Raw genomic sequence first — 26,676 nt, 5'->3', positions numbered from 1 at the left:
TAATTACATAGGCCCTATATTTAATTTCTGCTAGTTAAAATGTAATAAAATAAAAATACACAACACAAAACCCATAACAGTTAAAGATGCTCTCAACATGCTTGGTCGGGTTCTACAGCATTGCTTCATGCCTATTTAGTACTTGCTTGTCTTTGTGCTGCTTTGTATATAGGAAACTGTCTCTCAAGAATAACAGTGACTCTACCACAACTATGATGCCTTTTAACAATGTATACAATCACCCCCCCCCCCCCACACACACACACACACACACACGCACACAGTCTCCGAATCACATAGTCAACGCATCCTCCAGCCTTCACCTTACTAAATATTTCATGGCTGAGGCGCCTCTCTGAAAAACTTGGTACTTTAACATGTAACTCTGAATAACTCACCACCCCACTCCTGAATACTGCATTCAAACGCTGTTCAAGTTCCCTCTGTGGTACCGAGAGCTTCATCTTCAAACTTATTTTCCTTTCCAAAAATAAAACACGCTCATAAGGCTAATACTGAATTCTACATTGCAGAAACTCATCATTTGATTCATTCAATATTTTACTGAACCTCAGAATCACATGCCGAAGCAAATCTGCAGTGCTTGGAAACTGTGGTGCTCAAATACAAAGACTTTTCCCATCCAAAGCATCATTTAATTATTATGTTCTTAGGAAAACATTGTCACAGATGGCTGAGGGGCTCATGCCAAGTTTTGTCGACTTAGGGTGCCAGTAAACATTCAACAGCTATTCTGCTTAAGGGTAACAGTTTTCTTTTACATGCAGCTTGATCTCAGGGAAGGGCCCAAAGAATAGAGGCAGAGGTGTGCCACAAATTTGTCCTTTGGCTAATGAAATCGAAGTTTAGGTTCAAAGCACTAGTGTGCTCAAGGGTGATGATGTTTTTTCCCCAGATTTATAATTTGTGAAGACCCTATAGTGCTTAAGTTTTGTGAAATCAAATTTGAGGAAATGTTCTGGGTTCAGTGCAAGTTAAATTCTATCAACAGCATTCATGACATGCTTTCTATGAACAAAGAAAATATATACATTTTTCATCCCTCAGTTTGTGAAACTTCTAATTTAGCATTTCTGATGTATTTCCTGAGGGTCTTTTTAACAGTATCATGTGAAAGTTACCTGGTGTACCGGCTTTACATTGTCAGGACTGGAGTTTACAAAATGACAACAACTTTGCACCAACAAGGTTGGTAAATTATTTAAGCGGCTATACTTTTGAAGTAGTGATTATGTTAACATGCACACCAATCTGACAAAGCAAGAAATCCATGTTTACATGCAGAGGTGGGAAGTAACTCGTTACATTTACTCCGTTACATTTACTTGAGTAACATTTTGGGGGAAATAAAAGTAAGTTTAAAAGTGGGTACTTTTTACTCTCACTCAAATACATTTCTAATTATTTTTTTTTTACTTTTACTTCTTTACAATGTGTGGCGTTACTGGGATTAATTTGAATTAATGTGTAATTTATTGAGAGATTATTGAATGGGACTTTTACAAGAGTGGAAGTTCACAGCTGTGCGTGATGAGATGCTCCCACTTGAGTGATGAGGCTGTCACTCAAGTCATTAGTGCAGCAGCATCAAACTCTTCAAAGTGAAACACTTTCTTCACTCCACACAGTGCAAAAAAAGAATAAAAAAAAAATAAAAAAAATAAAAAGAATAATTTCGTCATTCAATGCCTTTTTTTAACACCAAGACAAGCTGATATTTCAAGATTAAAGTCACAGCTCCAACTTCAGGCAGCACGCTGAGGTAAATTTTGGCTCTAATTCTAACGCAGTCTTTTCTGTGTAATGACATGGTCATTTTCAGGGTGATTCTGTAACTGGGCTCTTATGACATCAGTTTTTAAGTGTACATTTTTAAATCAGTGCAGCTCACTCAGAATTTAGACACTTTACAAAATAGCAAAAACTCGAAATATTGTAGGAGTACAGGAAGCAGTAAACTCACAGCTCGTACATCTTCCCTGTGGTGGATTATGGGAAATGAACCATCATCGAGTGTACTTGAAATGTACACTTGAAATTAGAGTGCATTGTGGGTAAGAATGAGTGAACAAAATTAGGGAACGAGTGGCTCACTCAGAATTTAGACACTCCTACAAAATAGCAAAAACTCGAAATAGTGCACAATATAGTGGATAGGGGGTTGTTCCAGACACAACGAGTGTTCCACGATCAGGGTTGGTGCCCTACGTAGGCTGCATGCTCTGCATTTAGAGAGCAGCGGTACTGCTGTACAGAACTAACGATCTAAATACTTGCGATACTGAAAACTGTAACTACACTGAAACAAGAATCCACACAGGACTTTAAAACTATGAAATAGCAAAAGAAGGCATTATATTTCAGCATTATATAAAATGTCCTTGTGGGACATTTTCATGTTTTCACTGTAATAATTACTAGAAATGTTTCCAAGCCTCTCTTCTTATTTCAAATTCTTCCAGATCTGAAAAGAGCCCTTAAAGGGATAGTTCACCCAAGAATTACAATTCTCATAATTTACTCACCCTCTTGCAACCCCAGATGTGTATGACTTTCTTTCTTCTGCTGAACTTAAATTATATTTTTGAAAATAAAAGGTTTTTAGAATCATTTCTAAGCTCAGTAGGTCCATACAATGCAAGTGAATGGGTGGCAACATTTTAAAGCTAAACAAACACGTCAGCATAAAAATAATCCATTAGACTCTAGTGTGATATTTGTGGACGAGAAACAGATCACTTTCATGTTCTTCTTGTGTTTTTGGTGATTCACATTCTTCTCTGCATATCGCCCCTGCTGTCTAGCAAAAAATGACAAATATTGATCTGTTTCTCACCCACACCTATCATATCACTTCTGAAGACATGGCCTATAGAGCTAAAATAATCTTTTAAAAATCTGAATTTGTGTTCTGCAGCAGAAAGGAAGTCATACTCATCTGGGATGGCATGAGGGTGAGTAAATGATGAGAACATTTTCATTTTGTGGTAAACTATCTCATTAAAGTGATAGCTCAGCCATAATTTAATATTCTGTCATCATTTCTCTACCCTCATGTTGTTCCAAACCAGTGTGAGGCTTTGTATTATGTGGAACACAAAATATAGGGACTGACAGTCTCGGTCATCATTCACTTTCAATATATATATTAAAAAAACATTCACTGAAAGTAAATATTGACTCAGGCAAACATTCTGTCTTATTGTGTTGCATGGAAGAAAGAAAGACATACAGGTTTGGAACAACATGATGGTGAATGATGACAGAATTTCTATTAATAATAAGAATAAGAATAATAATTCTGTAGTACATGTTCAATGTGTATTATGTAATGGAATATAGGGGAGTTCATGTCTGTTATGTAATTTGTGAAAGTAATGATTTACTCACTACTTGAGTACTCTTTTAATTGGACACTTTCTTACTCTTACTCAAATAATTATTTATGTAAGTAATTGTACTTTTACTTGAGTACAGTTTTTGGCTACTCTACCCACCTCTGTTTACATGGTATTTGAAATAATCGTGTTATGCTGCACTTTTGACATCAAACCACGAAAAGGCATGCGCTCAACACATGTGCACATTGGATAAGCTGGTGAGAAGGATGGTTAAAGTGTTTACATGCAACGCGAAATCGGAGTAATGGGCAAAAAATCTACTCATGTCTATCAGTTTATTCTTACAACATTTATGACCGTACATAGATAAAGGAAGGTAGTTGAATGCCTTTAAATGACCACAAATTCTGTCGGCTTATTAAGCATAATCTATGTAAGAACATGCATGTAAACGTGCTTAATGTAGTTTATAGGACTCATGCACTATATTCCAAGTCTTATAAAGCGATAAAATCACTTTTTTGTGATAAACAGTATGCAACTTAAGATATTATTTACTCTAAAATCATTAATAAAGCACTGAAATCAAATATGGCGACTACATCGCTAAAGTCAACTCATCACGTCTCGTAACCAAATGTCAAAACATCATATCAAAAGAACCAATGGGGTTTGATGTCATCAAGCTGCCGTATTTGATTTCAGGAAATGTGTAACATTGTAAACTGTCAAATACACTGCCTTTTCTATGTCAAAATAATAAAAGCGCCTTGTAAAGTAAGTAAATCCGATGACAAAATAAAAAAACCTTAATGTGAAGGTGAAGCAAACAGGACAGAAATATATTACTTATATATTATACTAATAGAAATATATTGTATAATGCAAGACTAATCTAAGAAATGGAATAACTGCACTCCTGAACTGCACAAGTTCAGGGTGCGTAAATCCATAAACCTTAAAAAGTCTCAAAAACTAAATGATCCGCAGTCCTTTTTCTCAATTTCTTTTTAATTTTATTTTTAGATCTCACTGAACAGGATAACACAGATGAAATGACCTCACAGCCTTCCTCAGTGTCTGTGTCTATAACGCAAATCTAATAATCCGAATAATAATGATAATTTAGCATTATATTATAATAATCAACTTGACGTGCCACATAGTAATAATTTAGTATTATTTATTGTTCAATTGGGTTTAAAAAATAAGTCAGTGAAGTAGCTTTGCACACCTTGTTCATTCACAAATATGTATTAGTAAAAACATTTGAAGGTAATCTATCTATCTATCTATCTATCTATCTATCTATCTATCTATCTATCTATCTATCTATCTATCTATCTATCTATCTATCTATCTATCTATCTATCTATCTATCTATCTATCTATCTATCTATCTATCTATCTTCAAAAGGCTGAAAAATATCAAAATATAATTTAAAGACATATCACTTGCCCTTCCACTCACCACAAAAAGTGATAATATCACTTTAGAAGACTTTGAAAAAACAGCTGAAGTTACATTTTCACTGTCATTATATGGCAAATAAACCTTGTGAAATCTTTTAAAATTCAACTTTTGTGGAAGAAAAAAAAGTTCTTTGAGGTTTGAGTGACATAAATGGCAGAATAAAAAAATAAAAAAATGTGCCACATCGACTTCCATTCTAAGTACATTACTGTAAACACGATATTCGCCTTCTTTGAGATACGAGTCCTAATTATTTTCTTGGGTAATTGACAGCATGGCAATAGAGCTTAACTTGTACTGAGCCCACAACACTATTTTAAAATTCATGAATTTCAAAACTCCATAATACACCTCTCATTGCCTAAACAAGGGTCAAAAACATTAAAATATAGATGAAGTCTTCATGTTTAAATACACAGCTGCCAAAAAAAAAAACTTGGATTCTATCCAAAGAGCTTCCTACCCATACAGCCAAATATTATATTCACCCAAAACTCACTTAAATCCGGAATTATATTTAGAGAATATCCTGCATATAACAGCTTCACCCCCTCCCATGTAAGCACACACAAACACACATTCAGGGATTGAATCCTAAAACATGACCTTTTTATAGCTCACGGCAGTCAATAGTCAACACACTGGAGGTGTAAAAAAATGATTCATCACCTAATGGCACTCATTGTGTTCCTCATCTCCCTCACTCTCTCTTTTCTCCCTGTAGGGGTGCAGGGATGTTCAGAGAGAAAGGTGTAAAAGCTAAACTTGATCAGCAGAAGTAGAAAAAGAAAGAAATAATGAAGAACTTATGAGAAAGAACAGGGTGAGAGGAAGGTTAAAATGTGCTTAGCGGGTGTGTAGGCGTAGAAAAAAATGAAGTTTTCAACATCCTGATGATGGTAATGAAGACAAGAGTCCTTGAGTTTAAAAAGAAGATGAAAAACTGATATGACACACTGGAGTTCAGAATTTACAGTCTACATGTTTTCCTGAGCGGTCTAAAATCACAGACAAGTGAGGAGAGAGAAGGCAAGGGAGCCAATGGACGAGTGCAGTAATTGAGATGATGATCTGCGGTGATGGAGGACCAACGAGAAGGGAAAAACTGGCCGAAGAACAAATAGTACAAAGAGGAACTGCTCTTGTCTGGGACATTCTGTAACGACCCACATACTGACCAACTCCGCCTTCCTTCCAAAAATTCCCCCTGCCCCCAACAACACACTCCAAAGAGTGCCCAGTCTGAGGAAAGGGGATTGACCCATGATGACCAGTGATGGGAGCAACAACAGCTCGAAAAGATGGTTTTAACCCCCAACAAATAAGGCAGCAGCCAAGTCAACCTTTTCAGCCCACAAGGAATTAGCACAATCTGTTTAGGCTGCACAAACCCTGAGTAATTTTCTTGAGTAAGCTCAAGTTCCTGCTGGCAAGAAGGCCTTCATGACCTCATTACCTCGCAGCTGTGCCAGGGCAGACCTAAAGGGGGCAGCACGCAATATGAGACACACACACTGTGTGTGTGTGTGTGGGAGAGAGATTATCTGGGAATCCATTCCTATATACAGAAGAAGCCTTTCAATGGAGAGTTACCTCTAATAATACAAAATCAGGGCAGGATTTTCTAAGGACAGCTCAGGAAGTCTATTTAAATGCAGCTCACTGCACCTTGATGGAACATGAGGATTAGATTTCATGTCTTTATAGAATGAAAAAAAAAATTACATTTGTATTCGTCAGAGAATCAGTAAGGTGCCCAATCATATAGGATCATATTAATGAGTTTGACACTCTGATCTCATTCTGAGTTTAAACGCAAGGTTCAATCAACCCATCCTGAGTGGAAAACCTAACTGAATCAGAATGGTTCATAACAAGGACATTTATGGATGTCATTTATGAATGGTTCATAGCAAGGGTTTACGAAAGTTATGCTCCATCATGCAACCAAAAGTATATACACAGATGTATATTTAACTCGGCCTTCCTTCAAATATTTGATTATTATGCATATGTTCCATGTATACTTGGACAGACAAATGAAGACTGTAGCTCGACTACACAAAAGCCTGCTGTATGTGTAGCTTGATTGTAACTGCGCATGTAAATGTATTGACTGAGAATTTCAGGTGTGTGTCCAACTATGCTTTCGGAAATCCAGTTTGCTGTATCCCCTGTTGATTTCAAACTGATCCAGCACGTTTCACACCCTTAAAACTGAACTCTGATCTTAGGCGTTAGAGCTTTTACTAATGTGTAAGTACTCTAAGACTAAAAAGTGGGAAAATATGCACTTTTCCTGAGTCTGGGAATGCAATGCACCTTGCACTAGAGTTAGATTGTTCAGTGCTTTGTCCTGATGCTGTGATCTGTAACATATAAGGTCCTGTCATGAGTGGACTCAAGTGGATTGTGGTTAAACAAATCTCTTTCATCTTCCGCTGCGCAGATGTGTAACACCAACTGAGTGTGTTTATGTATTTCTATGAGGAACAGGTGTTCCACTGCTTCACTGAGCTGTGCACTGATTGGATATATGGCTTAAGTGAGCCCTTCGCCTGATTGGTCACAGCCTCTCTTTCTGTTATGATGTCACTGAATGGCTGCCTGTGAGGTCTAGGGAAGTAACAACTTCTGAGTTTGGAAGTCGAAATTACGTTGTCAAGTGTTCAAGGGATTTTAGTTGGAATAACATGGATGTGTTGGGCAATTTCAGATTTATTTCTCTCTCTTGCACTCATCAACAAAGGCTTGTCAAAGTGGAGGATTTTTAGCACTAGTGCAACAAAATTAAGTACATACAGTAGGATGTGCATTAGATGTGTGATACATATTTTTTTTTATTTCTTTTTATCATTCTCATGCTGCCAAAAGGAATCACAGGAAATGTACATTTGAATTACTAAGTAATAACTGAGTAGGCAAAATTAGTAGTATTTCCTGGCAAGCTTTATAGCTATTCTTTATTAACAGTACACTAAGTTACTACAAACATTCAAAAGACTATAGTGGTCATATCACAATAATCATTATCTTTTAGATTAAAGAGTTTGAGGAGCAATAAAAACATACCGTAGAACTCAAAACGTCCTTCTCGGCCCAAAACTTTATGAACTTTATTACACCAGACATAGGCAGTTAAAAACTATACTGGGTCCAAGAGCAAACCCACACCCTCTATCTTTGCAGATCAAGTGATGTTGCTAATTTCACCTTTGAATCTTCAAATCGGTTATTTGATTTATTATCATTTATTATTTTATCATTAATTTGTTTGGCATTTCAACAATAAAATGCAAGAATACAAAACTTTTAAAGAGATATGCAGGAGAGGTTAGAAACCCTTATGGGCTTATTTGAATACCTCACCTTTTCAATAACAAACATTTAACTTGATAAATGAAGAAGGCAAGAGAAACTTTTCTTTCCTTTTAAGAAAATTATGTTACTTAAAATCACAGCAGCAAAAATAATTATAAATAAATAAATAAAAATAACAAAATCAATTTGTACAAATAAAAAACTAGTCTAATTATATAATAGAAAATAATTAAAAAAATAAAATTAACAATAATTAATCAAACAAAATAAAATAAAGTGCTCTCTCCTGTAGGTCAGAGAGAGGGTGGGAAATGGCTGTGAAAAAATATATAAAAAACAACTTTACCAACATTATAAGTGGACCACTGGGAAAAGAATTATAAGAAAAATAATGTATGATATGACCACTTTAAAAACTTGTGTAAATGTATGAAGTCAAAGCCTTATTTTTTGTCTTTTATTTGTAATTATCTTTTATTCCTTAATATGCATGAAAGAGAAAAAAGCCTACAAACATTTATACAGAAGATTAAACACTAAGATTCAAAAGACTCCCCCTTTTATTATTATTATAATAAAATAATAAAAAATTATGAATGACATGACCACTTTTATACAATAACAATTGTTATTCCTTATGGCCAATACAAATTTGCTGCTGCTACGATTCTTGAACTAACACCCCAATCTCTGAAAATCTGTACATCTCATAAATTGTATTTTCAAGCTATACATTCATCTCATAATTAGGATAATTCCGACATGACTTAAATGCAGCTGACTGACACTGCCCATAACGACACATAAAGGCAGCTTTCCATGTGACTCACATTCACACAGTGACTGACAACCGGACCAGTCTGTATTTACCACAGGGGCTGAAATCCTAAAGCTGTAATCTTAAATGTCATCTTTGATGAGCAATTGACAGGTATTAACAGCTAATCCTGTCTGACATCCTTTCCACAAGCGCACACACACACACACACACACACACACACACATGGGCTTTCCTGCTATAATGACTGACCAATTCAGCTCAGTGCAGAAGTGACCAGATAGCGCACAAAACTGCCACCCCTGCAGTGCACAGAAGAACCGAACATTGACATGGACATAATTCAGACTCTTCTACAATCACAACAGCAAAATACCAAACTATTACTTTAACAAGGTCATAAATTCACTACCGGAGTAATAAATTCAGCCACAACTAATGAAACAAGACATAACTCCTAGTTAACCGAGCTGTCCAGACATGCTGCTCCCTGCAGAGAGAGACAGAAAAAAAGAGAGCGGTTGTGTCTCATTCCACTCCCTTGTTCCCTACGACATGAATCAGTATATCATGAACACAATTTTAGGGCCCTATTAAGTGGGACACATATGAATAAATTAACTGTGATGTGATTATGAGGTCATGCATTAAACCATAGCTGGCAATTATCAACAATATAGCTGTATAACACTATTGTACAGTGCCATTATGAAATATCCATTGTCCTACAATTTTTTTATTAAGCAAAACAGATAACGTACATTTAAAATGCCAATCAGATATTAATAAAAACAAAAAAGGCACAACATTTTTACAATATAAATATTAGTACTTCAATACAATATAGCAGAAAACACACACACACACACACACACACACACACACACACACACACACACACACACACACACACACACACAAATTTAAATAAAAAAGGAGGAGTCTTTTTAATCTTTTTAATGTTTAATATTCAGCATAAATGTTTGCAGGATTGCTTCCCTTTCATGCACATTGTTAATGAAAGATAACTACAAACAGAATCTCTTTTAAAGACAAAAATAAGGCTCCGTCTTTAAATTTACACTTGCATAATCATTCGGACAACTTGAAAGACCAAAGAAAACATGACAACATTGTTAGTAAGTGAATGTAGTGAGTAGCTGATGCTTTTACGGTGCTTTCTGGGAATTTGTGGAGAGCGAACACTACAGAGCACTGGACTGTTTTTCCCTGGCCAGAGCACAGAATACTGAAGTGGATTGAGACACCCAACAGGTCCACTAATGCGGCTGAGGCTCTGTCAGGGTCTTGTAAGCATGGTTTAATAATGACAGAAACTACAGCTATATTCAAGTGAATCCCTGTGTTTTGTATATTCAGGGCTGCCTTTAATGGACACTTTTTTTTACGAGGGCAACATTAAGAATTAATGATCTTAAACGGACTTAGATAACAGAGGAAGAGAAACAGAAAGAAAGGGATGGAAATGTGATGACTGAACAGAATGAGGGAGTGAAGGACAGGGGATGATTGAGGTGAGAGGCCACAGTCTAAATTAAGAGAGATTTAAAATGAGGGGAAATAAGAGAGAGTAGTTAGGTGAAACATATTCATTCTCATCGCAATAATGCATCCAAACCTTTTTTTGGTACTTTTTAGTTGTTTATATATATATGTATATATACAGTATTATCTTTATGCTTAATGGTGATTCTCTTTACATTCTCAATGTTTTTGTAAAAAATAAAACATTTTATTAGCATAAATTAAAGCACTACAATGATACAATTTAAAAGTCTTAGCTCCAAAAATCTATAGCACATTTTTAACGATATTGGTCAGGAAAAAAGATAAAGTTGATCAACTTTTGTGAAAACTTGCCTAAATAGCGAGGCATGTTGTCACACTATATGGGGGTAAGTTGTCACAGTGGAATCTGCTTTTAAACAATTGGCATTTCCTGTGTACAGGCAAGTTCATCTGACCATCATAACCACAAAAAAAAAAAAAAAAAAAACAACAACCATTTTTAAGGTAAATCTACTGCATTACATTTAGCAAAATGTAAACAGGAAAAAAAATATTAGCCACAACACGATTCATGAAAGAACAAAAATAGAAAAGGTAACGTTCAAATATATAAAAACATTCTTTTGGCCAACAGATATTTTAATTGAGATTAGAGCTGCTCAATTATGGCAAAAATCATATCCACGATTATTGTGGTCAATATTGAGATCACGATTATTTAACACGATTACTCAATGATTTTGGAAACATCATGAATTTATTGAACTTTTTTTAAAAAAAGTGTCTTTTTAACAGTGGGTTTCCTTGAACTTGAAATGTAAACTGCACTGGGTAGTAGGGCTGGGTGATTAATTTTATTTTATTTTAAATTACGACTTTGGCTTCCAACAATTATGAAAACAAGATTATCGAGATAAAATGATTATCATGCCACATTCCGTTTCATAATTAAACACTCCTGCGTTATATCTTTAAAGCATCCTTTATTAAAGTTCAAATGATAAGGAAGTGGGTTTTGAAAGTAAACTCCAAAACTGTAATTTCTCTGTGCAGTCAGCTACACGTCTATGAGTTGCGTGAAAAGACCAGGGAAGAGACTGAATCTTCTCCCGGCTGATGTACACTCTGGCGTGGGAATGCTCGTCACTCGCACAGGTTTACTGCAGCTAGATTATAACGTGATGGCTTGTGATGTAGTGAATCATGATATATGTGTCATGTTCACTGTGTGTGGTCATTCTTATCATGAAGAACATCGTCGATATGCAGCTCTATTAAACTCAAACGAAGTTTGTTTTTTGTGATTTAAAGATGGATCAAAGTGCACAAAAAGGTAAGAGAGTGTAGTTGTAGACCATTATACGCAGGAACAAAACAATCTTTTGATTAGTCTTTTTATGCTTAATTCCAAAATAATATCTAAAACAACGTAAATTTACGTTTATGCATTTGGCAGACGCTTTTATCCAAAGTGACTTACAGTGCATTTATTACAGGGACAATCCCCCCAGAGCAACCTGGAGTTAAGTGCCTTGCTCAAGGACACAATGGTGGTGGCTGTGGGGATCAAACCAGCAACCTTCTGATTAACAGTTATGTGCTTTAGCCCACTACGACACCACCATTCCAACAAAAGCTTTTACTTTAAAAAACCTTTACTTTAGGAGCTATACCGAAGAGGACATTTTTTTTATCAGAGAATGTTGAATACAACATTTAATCAGGGCTCAACATTAACGCTTGTCCAGGACAAATAGATTTTTTTAAGGGGCAAGTGAATGAACATTTGAATTACCCGACTGGACAAAGAGACTGATAAAAACGTCAATAACGAAAAAATAACTGGCTATATTTGTGATAGCCTAGGCCTGTGTCACTTATTAGAAAGTTAATATTCTTATTCAGCTGTTGAAATTAATCCAGAACACGTAATTTTATAATTCGCTAGCGATCTAGTAACAGCTGCACCCGTTTGAATGACAGGCGATGTATGTGTGTGTGCTGAACATGCTCGCGTTAATGCGCCTGAACAGTCAAATACATTTCAAACTTCCGCCAAAATACCCGTCTTGGTGAGGTATTCATGTAAACACAGAGAGTGATGTCTAAAATGAATGTAAACAGTGGAGAAAAAAAGTGCATTTGTATTAATATTTTGGAGTTGTAAGTATAAATGTAAGCTAATAGACCTGCTGCCATCTAGTGTGTCATTATAAAAATTAAACAATCATAACAAGAAAACGAGAAAACTCACTGCTCTTGACTGAGTAACTTTAGTAGCTTTAACATGTAATAATGTATTACAATCATACAGTGAAGACCAAAATTGGTTTTAAGTTGCATTTCATTCTGAATGTTTACTTGAATACTTGATAGCCTACTGCTGTTAAAAACTTTTAATGTTGTTAAAAGCACTGCATTTTCTTCATTTGTTCTATTATTTTTAATCTATTTGCATTCATTGCTGTTTTTTATTTGAATTTTATTACTGACTGTTTACTAGTCTTGAATAATTAAGAACCATTCTTCCATAATTAACAAATTAGTTTGTTATTATTTGTTGTGGTTTTGAAGCTGGTATTGAGAATCGTCAAATTTCACTACCGATAACTGAAATTTTGGTATTGTGATAATGTATAGACTTTATTGTACATGGTAGATCTTGCTGCAATAACATGATGATAAAGTATATCTCATTCCATAGAACTATGAGCATCCCTGCTGTAGATGATGTCGATAGAGGCTTTTCTTTATTTGACCACCATACGTAATATAAAATAATTATCATATGACAATAGCCTCCTCCCCTACCCAGTGCAGTTTACATTTCAAGTTCAAGGAAATACACTGTTAAAAAGTTCAATAAATGCATAATGTTTCCATAGTCAATGAGCAATCGTGCTATATAACTGTGATCTCAATATTAACCAAAATAATCGTGATTATGATTTTTGCCATAATCGAGCAGCCCTACTGGGTAGTGGAGGAGGCTATTGTCATTGCGAAACGGAATGCGGCACAATAACCTATTGTTTTTTTATTGTTATTTTATCTCGATTATCTTCTTTTCATAGTAGTTGGAAGTCAAAATCATAATTGAAAATAAAATTCAATTAATCACCCAGCTCCAATTAATAAAATGTCTATATCTAACATTTAAAACACATTTGACAACATCCTCCAAAATAATTTGACAATATGGTTTCATTATGTTTGCTCTTGTTTATCCAAGAGCTACAGCACAACAAAATTACGATAATATTGAAAATGTACATTGGTGGGTAAAATTCACAAAAATAATTCTACTATAAAAGGGGTTTGAACTAAGTACTTGAAACCAACATACAAACCCTCTGCCAGGGAAAACACACATTTGTGCAATTTACACTCCAAATATATTAAATATGACCCAGACATGTTCTTGACAGGTTTCATGAGCTTCATGTAGAGAGAAGTAGAGACATTGAGACAGTATGACAGATCGAGAGTGCCAGGCATAGAGGAACAATCTGAGTGAAACAAGAGTGAGATGATAAAGGTTTTTCTAGGTCATGTTCATCATGTCAGTAATGTTTGGTGGAGATGGAGCAATGAGAAAGCGGAGAGGAAGCCGGAAAACAGACCTACTGTCGCACTAACAGCTTTTAAAGTGGAAACACGCCCTGTCAATCAGATCATAACAGCCACCGAACACACACACATCACCTGCCTAACATAAATAAGTACCTTTTAACTCAGATACACACTTACTGAAAGAATATCTGCAACACTTTCAGACAAAAAACACACAAAGTTCATCCAAACTGCATATTCAGCAGAGTGAAATATATGTCCCGGTGTCGGAGGTGAGTATTTGATGCAGGTTTGAAGAGGTGTGGAGAGGCATTAACCAAACGAGAGCTCGTTATTGCGACGTGATGCCTCCTCCCTCATCCCAATCCCAAAGGGGCCCCCAGCACCAAACCCCCACGCCACAAAGAGCCCAGATAAAGACACATTACTGAGAGTCAGCCTGCCGAAATAACGCACTCTGACATCTGAGTCAGCCTGCAGCCAGCAATGTGGAGGTGGGGACGCAGGGGAACAGTTAAAGAGGAGGGAGAGCAAGAGAGAGAGAAACTCTATGAACTCTGTCTTTGCTGATGAGGTACCACGATAGATGAACATCTCAGATCTCTGTGGATCTGCCCACAGCTTGATGTGGACTAAAGTACTACACATTGATGTCATACAATATGCATATTTCAGACAGCAGCAGTCCTTATTCATAGGCAACTGTCAGCAAACACGGTTTTGAAAATGTATTCATAATTAATGAAAGCATCAGCCCTTTTTTTCAAGGTTGATCTTTTCCTGCAGATCTGGCTGATAGGTGGAAATCAGTTTAAACATCATAAATCAACTGAAAACTGATTATCTTGATAAGTGATTCTGTTTTTTCTAATTCAGTTACATTTTCGAGAATGACTGTAGCACAAGAGGAATAAAATGTGCTTTACCATGTTTCACTGGATATCAGGCCTTAAAACTAACCCTGAAACTCTCCCCTGTGCATGTTAAAACAGCTTGTGACAGCTTGTTTCCATATGCTACTGTCTTGAGATATGAGGTAAGTGTGCATGTGTCTGTGTTTTGATCAGACAGTGGTACATTGTGCTCTCTGTGATATATGATATATTTATATGCACTTAAACTCTGCAATAATTAGAAGGCTTGCAAGGCAACACTATTGAAATTCTTCTTATTTTCCTCCTCCACAATCTTCTTCAATAAATTCAGCTCGAACCACTTAAGGTGTAGACTCCATTCAAACTTTGCTTGGTAGATCATTTCAGCCTTGCGTGAGCAATCTTTTTTCCACTTATATAAACTTTATATCCTTTAAGCAATGTAAGATTAAAGCTTAAAAAATGTAAACACATTGTGATTGCAAAATTTGAATAGTGCCCTGCAATTGGTCTTCTTTTGTACATTTATTAGCCAACTGAATTGTAATTGGTATTTTCTTTCTCGTATATATATATATTTAATTATCTATAGCCACTTTACACTACAAAGACCAACCAGCTATAATAAGAATAACAATAGTATTTTCAAAATACTATTATCGTAATAATAGCATGAAATGGTGAAATCATACAAGTTGGCTTGTTCAAAAATTGACAACTTTTACTCCCAAAGAGAAAAATAAACAAACCAACAAACTGTGTTATCACGATCGATAGATCACGATTCCTAAATTCCTGTAATCTCTAACCTCACCCTAAATCTAACCATAAAGTTTAACCCTTACCCAAACATCAGGGTTTGGAGCGAGACAAGGAAAGGATATTGACATACATTAGTCATTTGTATTGTGTAAATAAATAAATGTGGAATGTGGAATTTCCTTTCTTAAAGTGAAGTAAAGTGTTGGATAGGAGGCTAGCTAAAAATGTATTACTGTATTGGAGCAATGGGAAGTCTGATTCATTTTCACGGACCGATACTTTCGGACGGTAATTTTCAAAACCGACCTGGAGCTTTTAGACAGATCGGGTATCGTTCCGATGAGCCCGATTCAAATCCAATAACATGTGTTAGTCATGTTCGTTAATCAAGCTCAAAAAATGACATAAAAGAACCATTAAAACACAATTAAAGTAGTTCATATGACTCGTGCATTTTCAAATGTTCAAAAATATTCTAAACGGATTATGCAAAAAAACAACACTGGTATCGGATCGGCCAATACTGAGATTTGAGAAAAAGTGGTATTGGTGCATCCCTAATCACTAGTACAAAATTCTAACATCACGGTGTCAAGCTATTCATGTTCAAATAAAAAATGTGAATGCATATCGCTGATTACTACCTTTTATTAAGTTAAGTTATAATAATTATGCAATTAATTAATAATAAGGGTGTTTGTTGTCATTAATGTTTCATTCTGAGGTCCTGCATGTTGAAAAGCCTACGAATGACAAATTTGTATTACATCCTGGATAAGTTTCCTACATTAAAGTTTTGCATCTCAACAGACACTGATGCACAAAAACTTAAATATTCTTCGTGTCTAAAGCAAAGAGAATAATCTAGTCTTAATCAACTCACCACAAATCATGATTCAGCTTATAACATTGTAAAACATAATCAGAATGAACAATATACAATAGTACAATTCATTTACATCTCTCGACTTAATAAAACTAGTCATAAGCATATTTTCTGTATATTTAGTTTGTTATCAAAGAAATTTACATTTCACCCCAGGCTTGTTTATGTTTTTGTGACCGGCTAATTCAGTTCTTTTTTAGTCGTACATGACCAAAAAGCTGAATTCTGATTCTGCCCATAGGTTTGATTAATTCATTTTGAGTTGGCCCTTTGGCAACCGGTCTAGTAACTCGTAAAGAGCCACCAAGCCTGTATGAGTCCAACTCGTTCATTTGGAACTCGGTCTCAGGCTACTAGTTGTTTGCATGTAGCGTTGATCTGGTATGAGGTTGCTGATACACAAGTTAATGAAATTCAGATTTCTTGTCATAAAGACGCGAAAACTAATATATTATTAATAATTTGTATTAGTAACGTCATTAAGTCAAAATGCATACTTAATTCTTGAGACCTTCATTTGCAAATATTTTTAAAAGAATTCAAAAATAATAATGTAGGTTTATACATTTTTTATTGGGCTACTGCAATTAACATCTCAACACTTAGCAAGTCATCTGTAATCCTCTGCAAACTTCGACAGTCAGTGGGACTTCTTTTTGAGTAGGAAACTTCAATGTCTTGCATCTTCAACCCTGAAATAAAGTTTGATTCAGTTCGATTTTATGAACTGGCTCGACCAGCTACTTGCTGAGAATCATCTCAAAATAACTATATGTTCAAGAATCGGTACTGTGCTGTATCGATTTGAAAGTCTGACATTTTGTATGAGCAAAGTCGTATGATGTCTTCTGATTTTGAATTGTCATGAGACTATTTCGTCATAGACGGTGTAGCTTTATTAACTGTTTCTCATTCACAGCAGACAGAAATAAGATGAGCGTTGCCTGTCCTGGCCATACCAAAGGGGCTCTGGTATGTCAAATTATTTATGTAGAACCAAAACATAAAACATAAGCTTACCTAAAACCATAACATATGACATTATGCTCTAGTTTTATAATTTTTTTCTGTTTAAATTTTTTTTAATTCTGTGTCCATACATATTCAATCCCTATATTTTAAAAAATATTTAAGCTACCTTTTTCAGCAAGTTTTGTTTTTTTCAGTACACTTAAACAGCTTCTCCTGCAGTGTTTCCCTGTATTTTGGCACAATCATTCCTCACGCTATTTTAACAAGATTCCCAGTCCCTTCCTGCTGGTCAAACATGGCCACAGCATGATGCTATACAACTATACTTCACTGCAGGTATGGTGTTTTTGAGGTGTATGCAGGATGAGATCTGCACCACATACCTGAATATTGCTTTGAATGCAGGTCAAAAGCTCTACCAGAGCACAACATCACAACAGGGTCAGTATTATTCTTTCACATGGTTCTGATTGACGGCTTCTTTTATGCAACCACCACATATATAGTCCAGTGTAATGCAGAGCTCTTTATATGGTTGACGTTATACTCTCTTCTCAGCTACTGAATTATGGCTCCTTCAACGTGATTGTTGGCATCTCTGTAGCTTCTCTCACAAGTTTCTTTCTTGTTTTGAAGAACAACCTTTTTTAGACAGTGTCTGGTTGGAGTGATATTGCTTCCACCTCCTGATAACTAAACCAACAATGCCTACTGAGACTTCCAAACACTGAGAAATTGAAAAAGAAAGTCATACAGGTTTGGAAAGACATGAGGGTGAACTATTTCTTTATGAGTGTGCAATTCAACATGAATACTTTGTAAGGCACTGTATGTCAGAGGAGGTCTCTTTTTCTCTGTCTCTGTCTTGTTTCCTCTGAGGTAATTATCTTAATGGGTTGACTGATAGCACCTCTCAGAAGTATGTCAATGGTCTGGGAGGGATGGAAAGAACGAGAGTGGAAATAGAACCTGACAATACACACAGAGACACACAGGGCCTTTCGAACCCTTCAAAGTCTCAACCCAACACAACAGACCTTCCAACAAGAAACAGTTCACGTGAGTTCAAAATGCTAATAATAATTAAAACTGTAACCCTGATTTTAGTGCAGTAATTTAATAATTTTGGGAAGAAAATTATCATGGTTGCTCTAGGGAATTCTTTCTGTCTGAAAAAGTAAGTGAAATGTCATTAAATCCCACCTTGTGTTTTGACACAAACAATCACAACCCCAAATGAAGACTACCATTTTAATGTACTCTTTTTAAGTGTTGAGAAACAAGGCTCATTTGCCATCCCTGATTCATGTGAACCCATTCGTCTGCCTTCTCGAAATACTGCTCACCCATAAAAAAATAATTGTCTTGTAGCTTATTCTGACCAAGAGCTGCCAACTTGAAGCTCCAAAATACACATAAGGGTGAAATAAAAGTACTCCAGATGACTCTGGGTGTTAAATACCCACATAGTACAGGCATACACAGTACCCTGATCGGCACATGCCACATTTTAAATATGCCACATCTGTACAGAGATAAGCTCCAGCCATCACCCTCAAACATCACCCTCAAATCCCACTAAAACCACAATGCCAAAGCCACTAGGAGTTCTGTGTGTTTGTTTGTGTAAGAGTATGGGTACTTAGAGGAGGATGCAGGAAGTATGCAAAGGAATAAAACAGAGAATTAGACACACAATAACCTTCAGCCTTGGCTAGACACTGGACATGTGAAGGTGGTTTGTGTTCAATAATATTTCCACATCTACTCCTCAGAGCCTTCACCAGCATGAACATACAATTTCTCGACACTGGGCTTCAGTTCTCTTCTCTTCACACTATTCTCTCAATCCCCCTCTCCCTCTGTCCACATATTCCTTCATCTTCTCTCTCTCCATCTCTAGTGAACAGCTGGTGAGGAGAATTCCCACAATCCCTCACACGGTAATCTCCCTCCCTCTGCTCACACGTCCATCCATCAAAAGAGTCTTTATTCACCCCCGCTGCTGCATGTGTATGTCAATGTGTGTGTGAGCACTTGTTTATGTCACTCTGAGCTTTATTGTTACCCATGTGGAAACTTTAGTAACGCGCAATCAAATTAAATGTTCATGTGATGAAATACACCGGCCGCAATGTCTTTCTTTGTGTGTGCATGTCTTTGCATGGGTATTTATTGAGATAATATCTTTGTAATACTTGCTTTGTATGGTTCTATAATTGCACAATTTCTTGCTTGTGTGTTTGTATGTATATAATGACTTTATGAACAGCCGTTAATGCCAGAAGGTTAATGAATCACTGTGTTAAACCTTGTATATCCAATTAACCTGAGACCTACAGCATGATCTTTATCAGGGGAATATATAAACACACACACGGCTCAGATCAGATGGGCCGACACATGCAGAAATCGGGATATAGCTGGAAACTCGGACAGTCACAGGAATAAACACAGACTCTAAGCTGTGACACACACATGGCTACACACACACACACGTTTACACACCAAACGTATTGTGGCGTAGTGCTCTGATTGCTGACCTAGTTTAAGATGGACCTGTCACTACTCATAGCCATCACACAGCAAACTCACTGGCTCAGCATGTCAGACACATACAAACACACAAACATACACAAATGCACTGAACTTTGCAAGTGAGTGAGCAGCATGGGGTCTGTGTAAATGTAAATTGTACATGTTTTAATATTAATTTGGCTTTGTACTGTGCTAAATGTTACAGCTGTGTTAAAAATACGTAAATGTAATAGCATGCGATAATGTGTTTGGAAGATCTTTAAAAAAAATTGTACGTTTCGACACTGCAAGCGAGTATGTATGGAGATTTTTTAAATAAATGCAGATTAAAAAAAAGAAAACCTCATTAACCATTTCATTTCCACAAAGTGTCTGCAAATATGTGCCAAAATTAAATTATTCAATGTTCATTTTTACAGTGACAATGGATCATCCTTTTCAAATTAAAAACTAAAATGCAACTGATGATCCAACATTCCATTTTCACTGCAATCTTGAGGAAGAGCAGCCAATCTTAAAACGAGAAGGCACATGTGAAAAAGAAATTGCAAGTTAATCTTAATGTTAATGCAATAATAGTGATAGAATTCAAATTAAAATGCAAAGTTCAGTTAAAATGTATTTTTTAATTTTATCTTTTATTTTTCAATTTCAATTCATAAAACCTATTTTTAAGAATCTTAAATCTAAACCATGAACCTATATCTTAAGTATAAATCTAAATCTTAAATATAAATGTAAATGGTACATTCTGAATCTTAAATCTAATTATAGAATCCAAATCTTAAGTATAGATCTAAAGGTTAAATCTAAATGAAAATGTAAATCATAAATCTGACCTAGTGCGTGTGGAGGCTTCACGCTTTTCTCTGCAGCATCCACGCACAACTCACCACACGCCCCACTGAGAGCAAGATCCACATTATACTGACCACGAGGAGGTTACCCCATGTGACTCTATCCACCCTAGCAACCAGGCCAATTGGTGGCTTAGGAAGCCTGACTGGAGTTACTCAGCACGCCCTGGATTTGAACTTGCGACTCCAGGTATGGTAGTCAGCGTCTTTACTTGCTGAGCTACCCAGGCCCCCACAAGCCTAAATCTTAAGTAAAAATCTAAATCATAAATTTAAATATAAATATAAACAGTAAACTGTGAATCTTAAATCTAAACCATGAGCCTAAATTTTAAATCTAAATTTTAATTGTAAACTCTGAATTTTAAATCTAAATCTAGAATTCAAAACTAGACCTACATTTTAAATCTAAATTAAAATCTTAAAATCAGAATCTTAAATCAAAACCACCAGCCTAAATCTTAAGTATAAATCTAAATCTTAAATCAAAATATTAATTGTAAACTCTGAATATTAAATCTAAATCTAGAATACAAAACTAGACCTAAATTTTAAATCTAAATTTAAATCTGAATTTTATATCTAAACTTTGAACATAAATCTGAAGACTAATTCCAATCTTTAATATAAATGCAAATCATAAATTCTGAATCTTACGTCTAAATCTAAATTTTAAACCTAACACTTAAGTGTAAATAAATGCAAACTAAATGCAAATTGTAAACTCAGCATCTTAAATCTAAATCGTGAACCTAAATCTTAAATATAAATCATAAATTCTGAATCTTAAATCTAAATTTCAAACCTGAACCTTAAGCATAAATCTAACTGTTAACGTAAATCTAAATCCAAGTAAAAATCTAAATATCTAAAATCTATATATAAATGATGACACTTAATTGCAGACAGTATAGACAGTGTGTGTTTACACACACACACACACACACACACACACATGTTGTGTTTCCATGTTTTATGGGGACTTTCCATAGACATAATGGTTTTTATACTGTACAAACTCTATATTCTATCCCCTAAACCTAACCCTATCCCTAAACCTAACTCTCACAGAAAACTTTCTGCATTTTTACATTTTCAAAAAACATAATTTAGTATGATTTATAAGCTGTTTTCCTCATGGGGGCCGACAAAATGTCCCCACAAGGTCAAAAATTTTGGGTTTTACTATCCTTATGGGGACATTTGGTCCCCACAAAGTGATAAATACACACTCACACATACACACACACACACACACACACACACACACACACACACACACACACACACACACACACACACACACACACACACACGGTAGAGTAGGAGTAGGGTTCATCTCTAATATTTCAGCTTAACCTTGATAAATAAACCAACAAGACCTCCTCAATAATTTAACAAATCCTTACCACAAGCCTAATCCGGCACGACACACACATACATGTGAATACAGACATTCAAGGAGGAAATACTGAAAAATCACAGAATAGCTTTAGGCAGGGCAAACGAAGCCATGTGCTTATTCACAAGGTAAATGCACCCTTAATCTTACCTTTAACATTTAAAAATCCTCTCCCAGCAATGCAATGAGTTGTGCGCACACACACACACACACACACACACACACACACACACACACACACACACACACACACACACACACACACAGAGACTCTCCCTAACTACTGTGAATTATTGACTGTGATTGTGTGTTTGGCAGAACATGATGGCAGAGGGAAGGTTTTGGAGAGGGATTCTGAAGCTGTGGGTTTTTGAATGGTTTTAAGGGTAAAGTGCTCCCCTGGGAACTCAGTTAGTGCTCAGTGATCAAAGTTTTGACAAAAGGGCTCCGAGCGTTTGATAGACTCTGATACACACTCAGCAGGGAGAAGATCTCAGCTTCAAACAGTCTGGATCACAGGGGAAACATGCACCAGCTAAAAGCACCACTCTCAGCCACACACACCAAAACAAAGCCACAAAGGCCTTCACAAATAAACTGCGCTTTTATCGTACATTAAAACCAGGGATTAGAAATTAAATTTTTTCATTTTGGTTCGTTCTGAGCAGAGACGGTATCTTAAAGCATTGTTCCAGGTCCAGCTCTGATCCAAATGGTAACTGGTTAGAATTAAACTAAATAACAGTTAAATAATGTTCTTTTTCAAAATGAGAGAGTACGGTGTGTTAATAAGCTTTGTCTTGAAATAACAATGGCAATTGTAAATTCACTGAATTTATTCAGAAACAGTTGTAACCCAAACATCCTGTCTATTTTAATTATTTTTTTGTCTACAGTGCCTTGATGTAACATACTTATAGAGCTGTGTACAATACCAATACAGTACATTATTAGTTTATTTGTATCAGAATAATCAAGAAAAATATAAATAAATGAAAAATAGGCAACATGCCATCTGTCAATAAAACAGAAATATAACAACGTAAATTAAAGGATATGGGCAATGAAAGAATTCAGACAACAAGAAGTGGTGTAATTCTTAAAGTTTACTTAATAAATTATTTGGTCTTTGGTTTAATGAAATATGATCTGAGCTGAATAATAATGCTAATGTTTTCAAAAGGGGTGTGTTGCCATTTTTCATAAAATACAATTTTATGTATTAAAATGAAAACTACCGTTTGTTTTGAGTTTTCGTTCCTTGAATCGTTTCTTTACTGCCTTTACGTGCTATCGAAATTATCATAAATGCAAGTTTCTACTAAAAAGTAACACATGAACACCCTCTCAAGTCGTAATTATGACTGAGAAACATATTATTATACTATATTGATACCCGGTTTTCCGAGTTGGGAGGAGACGTACTGTAGTGAATAATAGGTTTTATATATTTTTTTTATATGTTTATATATATATATCAGTAACCATTTAAATAGCATGTATTTGACCAAAATTCCATTATCGCCAGCGACACAAGTTGACTAACATGTATTATTGTGTCAAAATGAGAGTTCCTTAAGAAATATGCAAGAATGAACCTGACGTCCTCTATGTTTCCTTTTCTTTCCTACATCAGCGCACATGAGCATGACATCCTCATAATTACGACTTAAACAGGATAATTACGATAGCACATGAAGGCAGCATTATCCCTGATTAAAACACATAAATAGTTTACATCCGCAACTCATAAAAACACAGACACCAAATATAGATAGCTGAGAAAAAAAAAAAAAAATCACACACACACACACACACACACACACACACACACACACACACACACACACACACACACACACACACACACACACACACACACACGCCTGAGGTCATGTTGTGTGTGTTTGTTGTTGGTCGGGCTGTAGTGTCTAGCTCCTCTTAAATGTCCTTGAGTCTCACAGGCCCATTACAGCCAATTAAGATCCACATAATCACGAGCGTGTGTAAAACCGCACAGCAACAAACGCTCTGTCTTCCCCTTTCTCATTACGGCCATATTGTCGAAATGAACAACTGCCAACATAGGTTAATTAAAAGTGATTTCTCTAGGGAAAAAAACACCAACACAATATATTCTCAGGTTTATCGATTAAATCATCTCTTTGGTTGAACAAATATGAGGTAAATGTGAAGGGACAGAACCCCTGTGGGTGTACTGTACTCCGATAATTAGCAAATATTCCTAAAATGCTTGTAAATTGTAAAACATTTTATAGGGGAAAGATTACTTTATCTACAATCTTATTTTTGGCCATTCATATAAATAGTAAATGGGATCAGAAAATATCAAATGCAGAACTTGATCCTATATCACCTGCACCACGGCGTGTGTGAAGCACATATTCAACATACATTACAGTCCAGAGAGAGCCCATTGTTGACAGTGGTTTATAAAAATTCCTTTATATTTGTACTTCTCCAGTCGCAAATATTTGTTTGGTTAAAAACAGTAGGTGTATATGGAATATGTGTTCCACATACACACAAAAAGTTAACTCAAACAAGGTTCCAGCAACAAGGAATGTGTCTGTTCAAACTGAAACCGAAAATGCACTGCAACAAGGTACAATTAGATTTTGGACCAACAAGGTTTTGCAGTGGGCTGGACAACCCACCACAACATTACAGAATACCAACAAATTTAATCTCGCTCGCTGTTTGTCGCAGTTGGATAGGACAAAAAATAATTTTCATTTACATGATAAACCTGGCTTTTCTTGCTTGTTGCATTATTGTGTTGCTTCAGTTTAGAACATGGTATTAGGGTGTTAGGATACATACACACACTCATATTCTGTGCACTTACCTATTATGTAGTAATCTCGAAAGTTCTTGAACTCGTGACCCCAGAGGTTTGGTGAATACTCCTGAAACTTGATGGTAAACCTCATATCGCTGTTGGGTTTGTCGCAGGTAAGCAACAGGTTGGGGGCACCCATCACCTCACACTTGTCGGCCTGCTCTCGTGAGGACACCAGGTACAGTTTATAATACTCATACTCTGGAGGGGAGTTCGGCCCGTGGGGACTCGTAGCGGGACAGACAAGATCCAAACGGTCCCCTAATTGAGGGTACAGTATATAACCCCTCTCATTACCAAACCTGCCGAATCAGAGAAAGAGGAGAGAAAGATGAAGAGTGAGTGAGAGACAAACGAGTAATGATTTTCTCCATGGAAACTGAGATTGACAGTATGATATTTGCTTGCATGTACGTGCGTGTGAGGCCGGCTGCCCTGTTTGATGCTGAAACTGCCCTTTTATTCATACTTTTTATTTTTTACTCAAAATGCAAACACACATGCCCTTTGGTTCTGAAGAGTGTGTGAGAGGGCAAGCGTGTGGCTGTGTGTGCCAATGTGATGAAAATGAGGGTGGATCAGGTTTGGCCTACATTGTGGAGACCAAATATCCTCACAAGTATAGCAAAACCTAGTCACCAGTCCACACAAGGAAAATGGCTTAATAAACACTCTATTACACTAATTAATGTCTTAATGAAATGTCAAAATACAGAAATATTTTTGTGACTGTTAGGTTTAAGTGAGGGTTAGGAGCAGGTTTTAAAATGAACACCTGCCTACCCACCAAATGCAGGTATTTCACATACAGTGGCTGATAATTTTTCTCATCTACTAGCCACTGTGGCGGGTGACCTGTAGGACGTCTCGGAGTGACATACAGTATGAGAAGAAATGTCATTAACACAAAGAAGTGCATTTGAAGAAAGCACTTGATTAAATTTTGAAGAACAAACGAGCAGTTGATGCGTGTGTCTGATTCGCTGTGTGTTCAGAGGTTTAATGTTGCGCTTTCGATCATGAGGGCTTCTCACGAAACACGCGCATGCATAGAGTTCTCACCCCTCTCTATTTCAGTCATCTGTAAACAGTTTGCAAGAATAGTTTTATCAATGAGAATGCAGTAAAGGATCTCAGACATCTCAGGAGGTGCTCTGAGTTTAGTTAGAGCCCCTATTTCCAAGGAGAAGTTCACGTTTTAGTGAACACAATTCTGCAGGTTCATTTTATTTTTACATTGCTTAATTCCAAATAATTGTGGCTGTATAAGTTACTATACATAGCAAATTACATTAAATGGCAGGTGAATTATCAAGTGTGTCTTCATAATTCAGAACAGCCTTCTGTATGAAAAATCTAAGTGGTTGGTAAAAATGGGCATTCACCAGCCACTGTGGGCAAAAAAGTTAATTTCATACCCTGGTAAGGAGATATAAAATATCATAAGCAATGGAAAGGCCATGATAGGAAAAAAATTTGTGCA

General features: G+C 36.0%; 1 protein-coding gene across 1 annotated transcript in view; it reads right to left on the bottom strand.

Annotated features, from left to right (window-relative positions):
* Nucleotides 1-26,676, bottom strand: part of LOC127635410 (ephrin-B3-like) — a 57,882-nt gene that overhangs the window by 15,757 nt on the left and 15,449 nt on the right. The window contains exon 2 of the mRNA XM_052115445.1: nt 25,200-25,495. Within this exon, the coding sequence (XP_051971405.1) occupies nt 25,200-25,495 (296 nt within the window). The remainder of the gene's footprint in view (nt 1-25,199; nt 25,496-26,676) is intronic.

Source organism: Xyrauchen texanus, chromosome 43 (assembly GCF_025860055.1).
Source record: "Xyrauchen texanus isolate HMW12.3.18 chromosome 43, RBS_HiC_50CHRs, whole genome shotgun sequence".
In the NCBI taxonomy this organism is placed as follows: domain Eukaryota; kingdom Metazoa; phylum Chordata; class Actinopteri; order Cypriniformes; family Catostomidae; genus Xyrauchen; species Xyrauchen texanus.
This window is presented reverse-complemented; position numbering and strand designations above follow the sequence as displayed.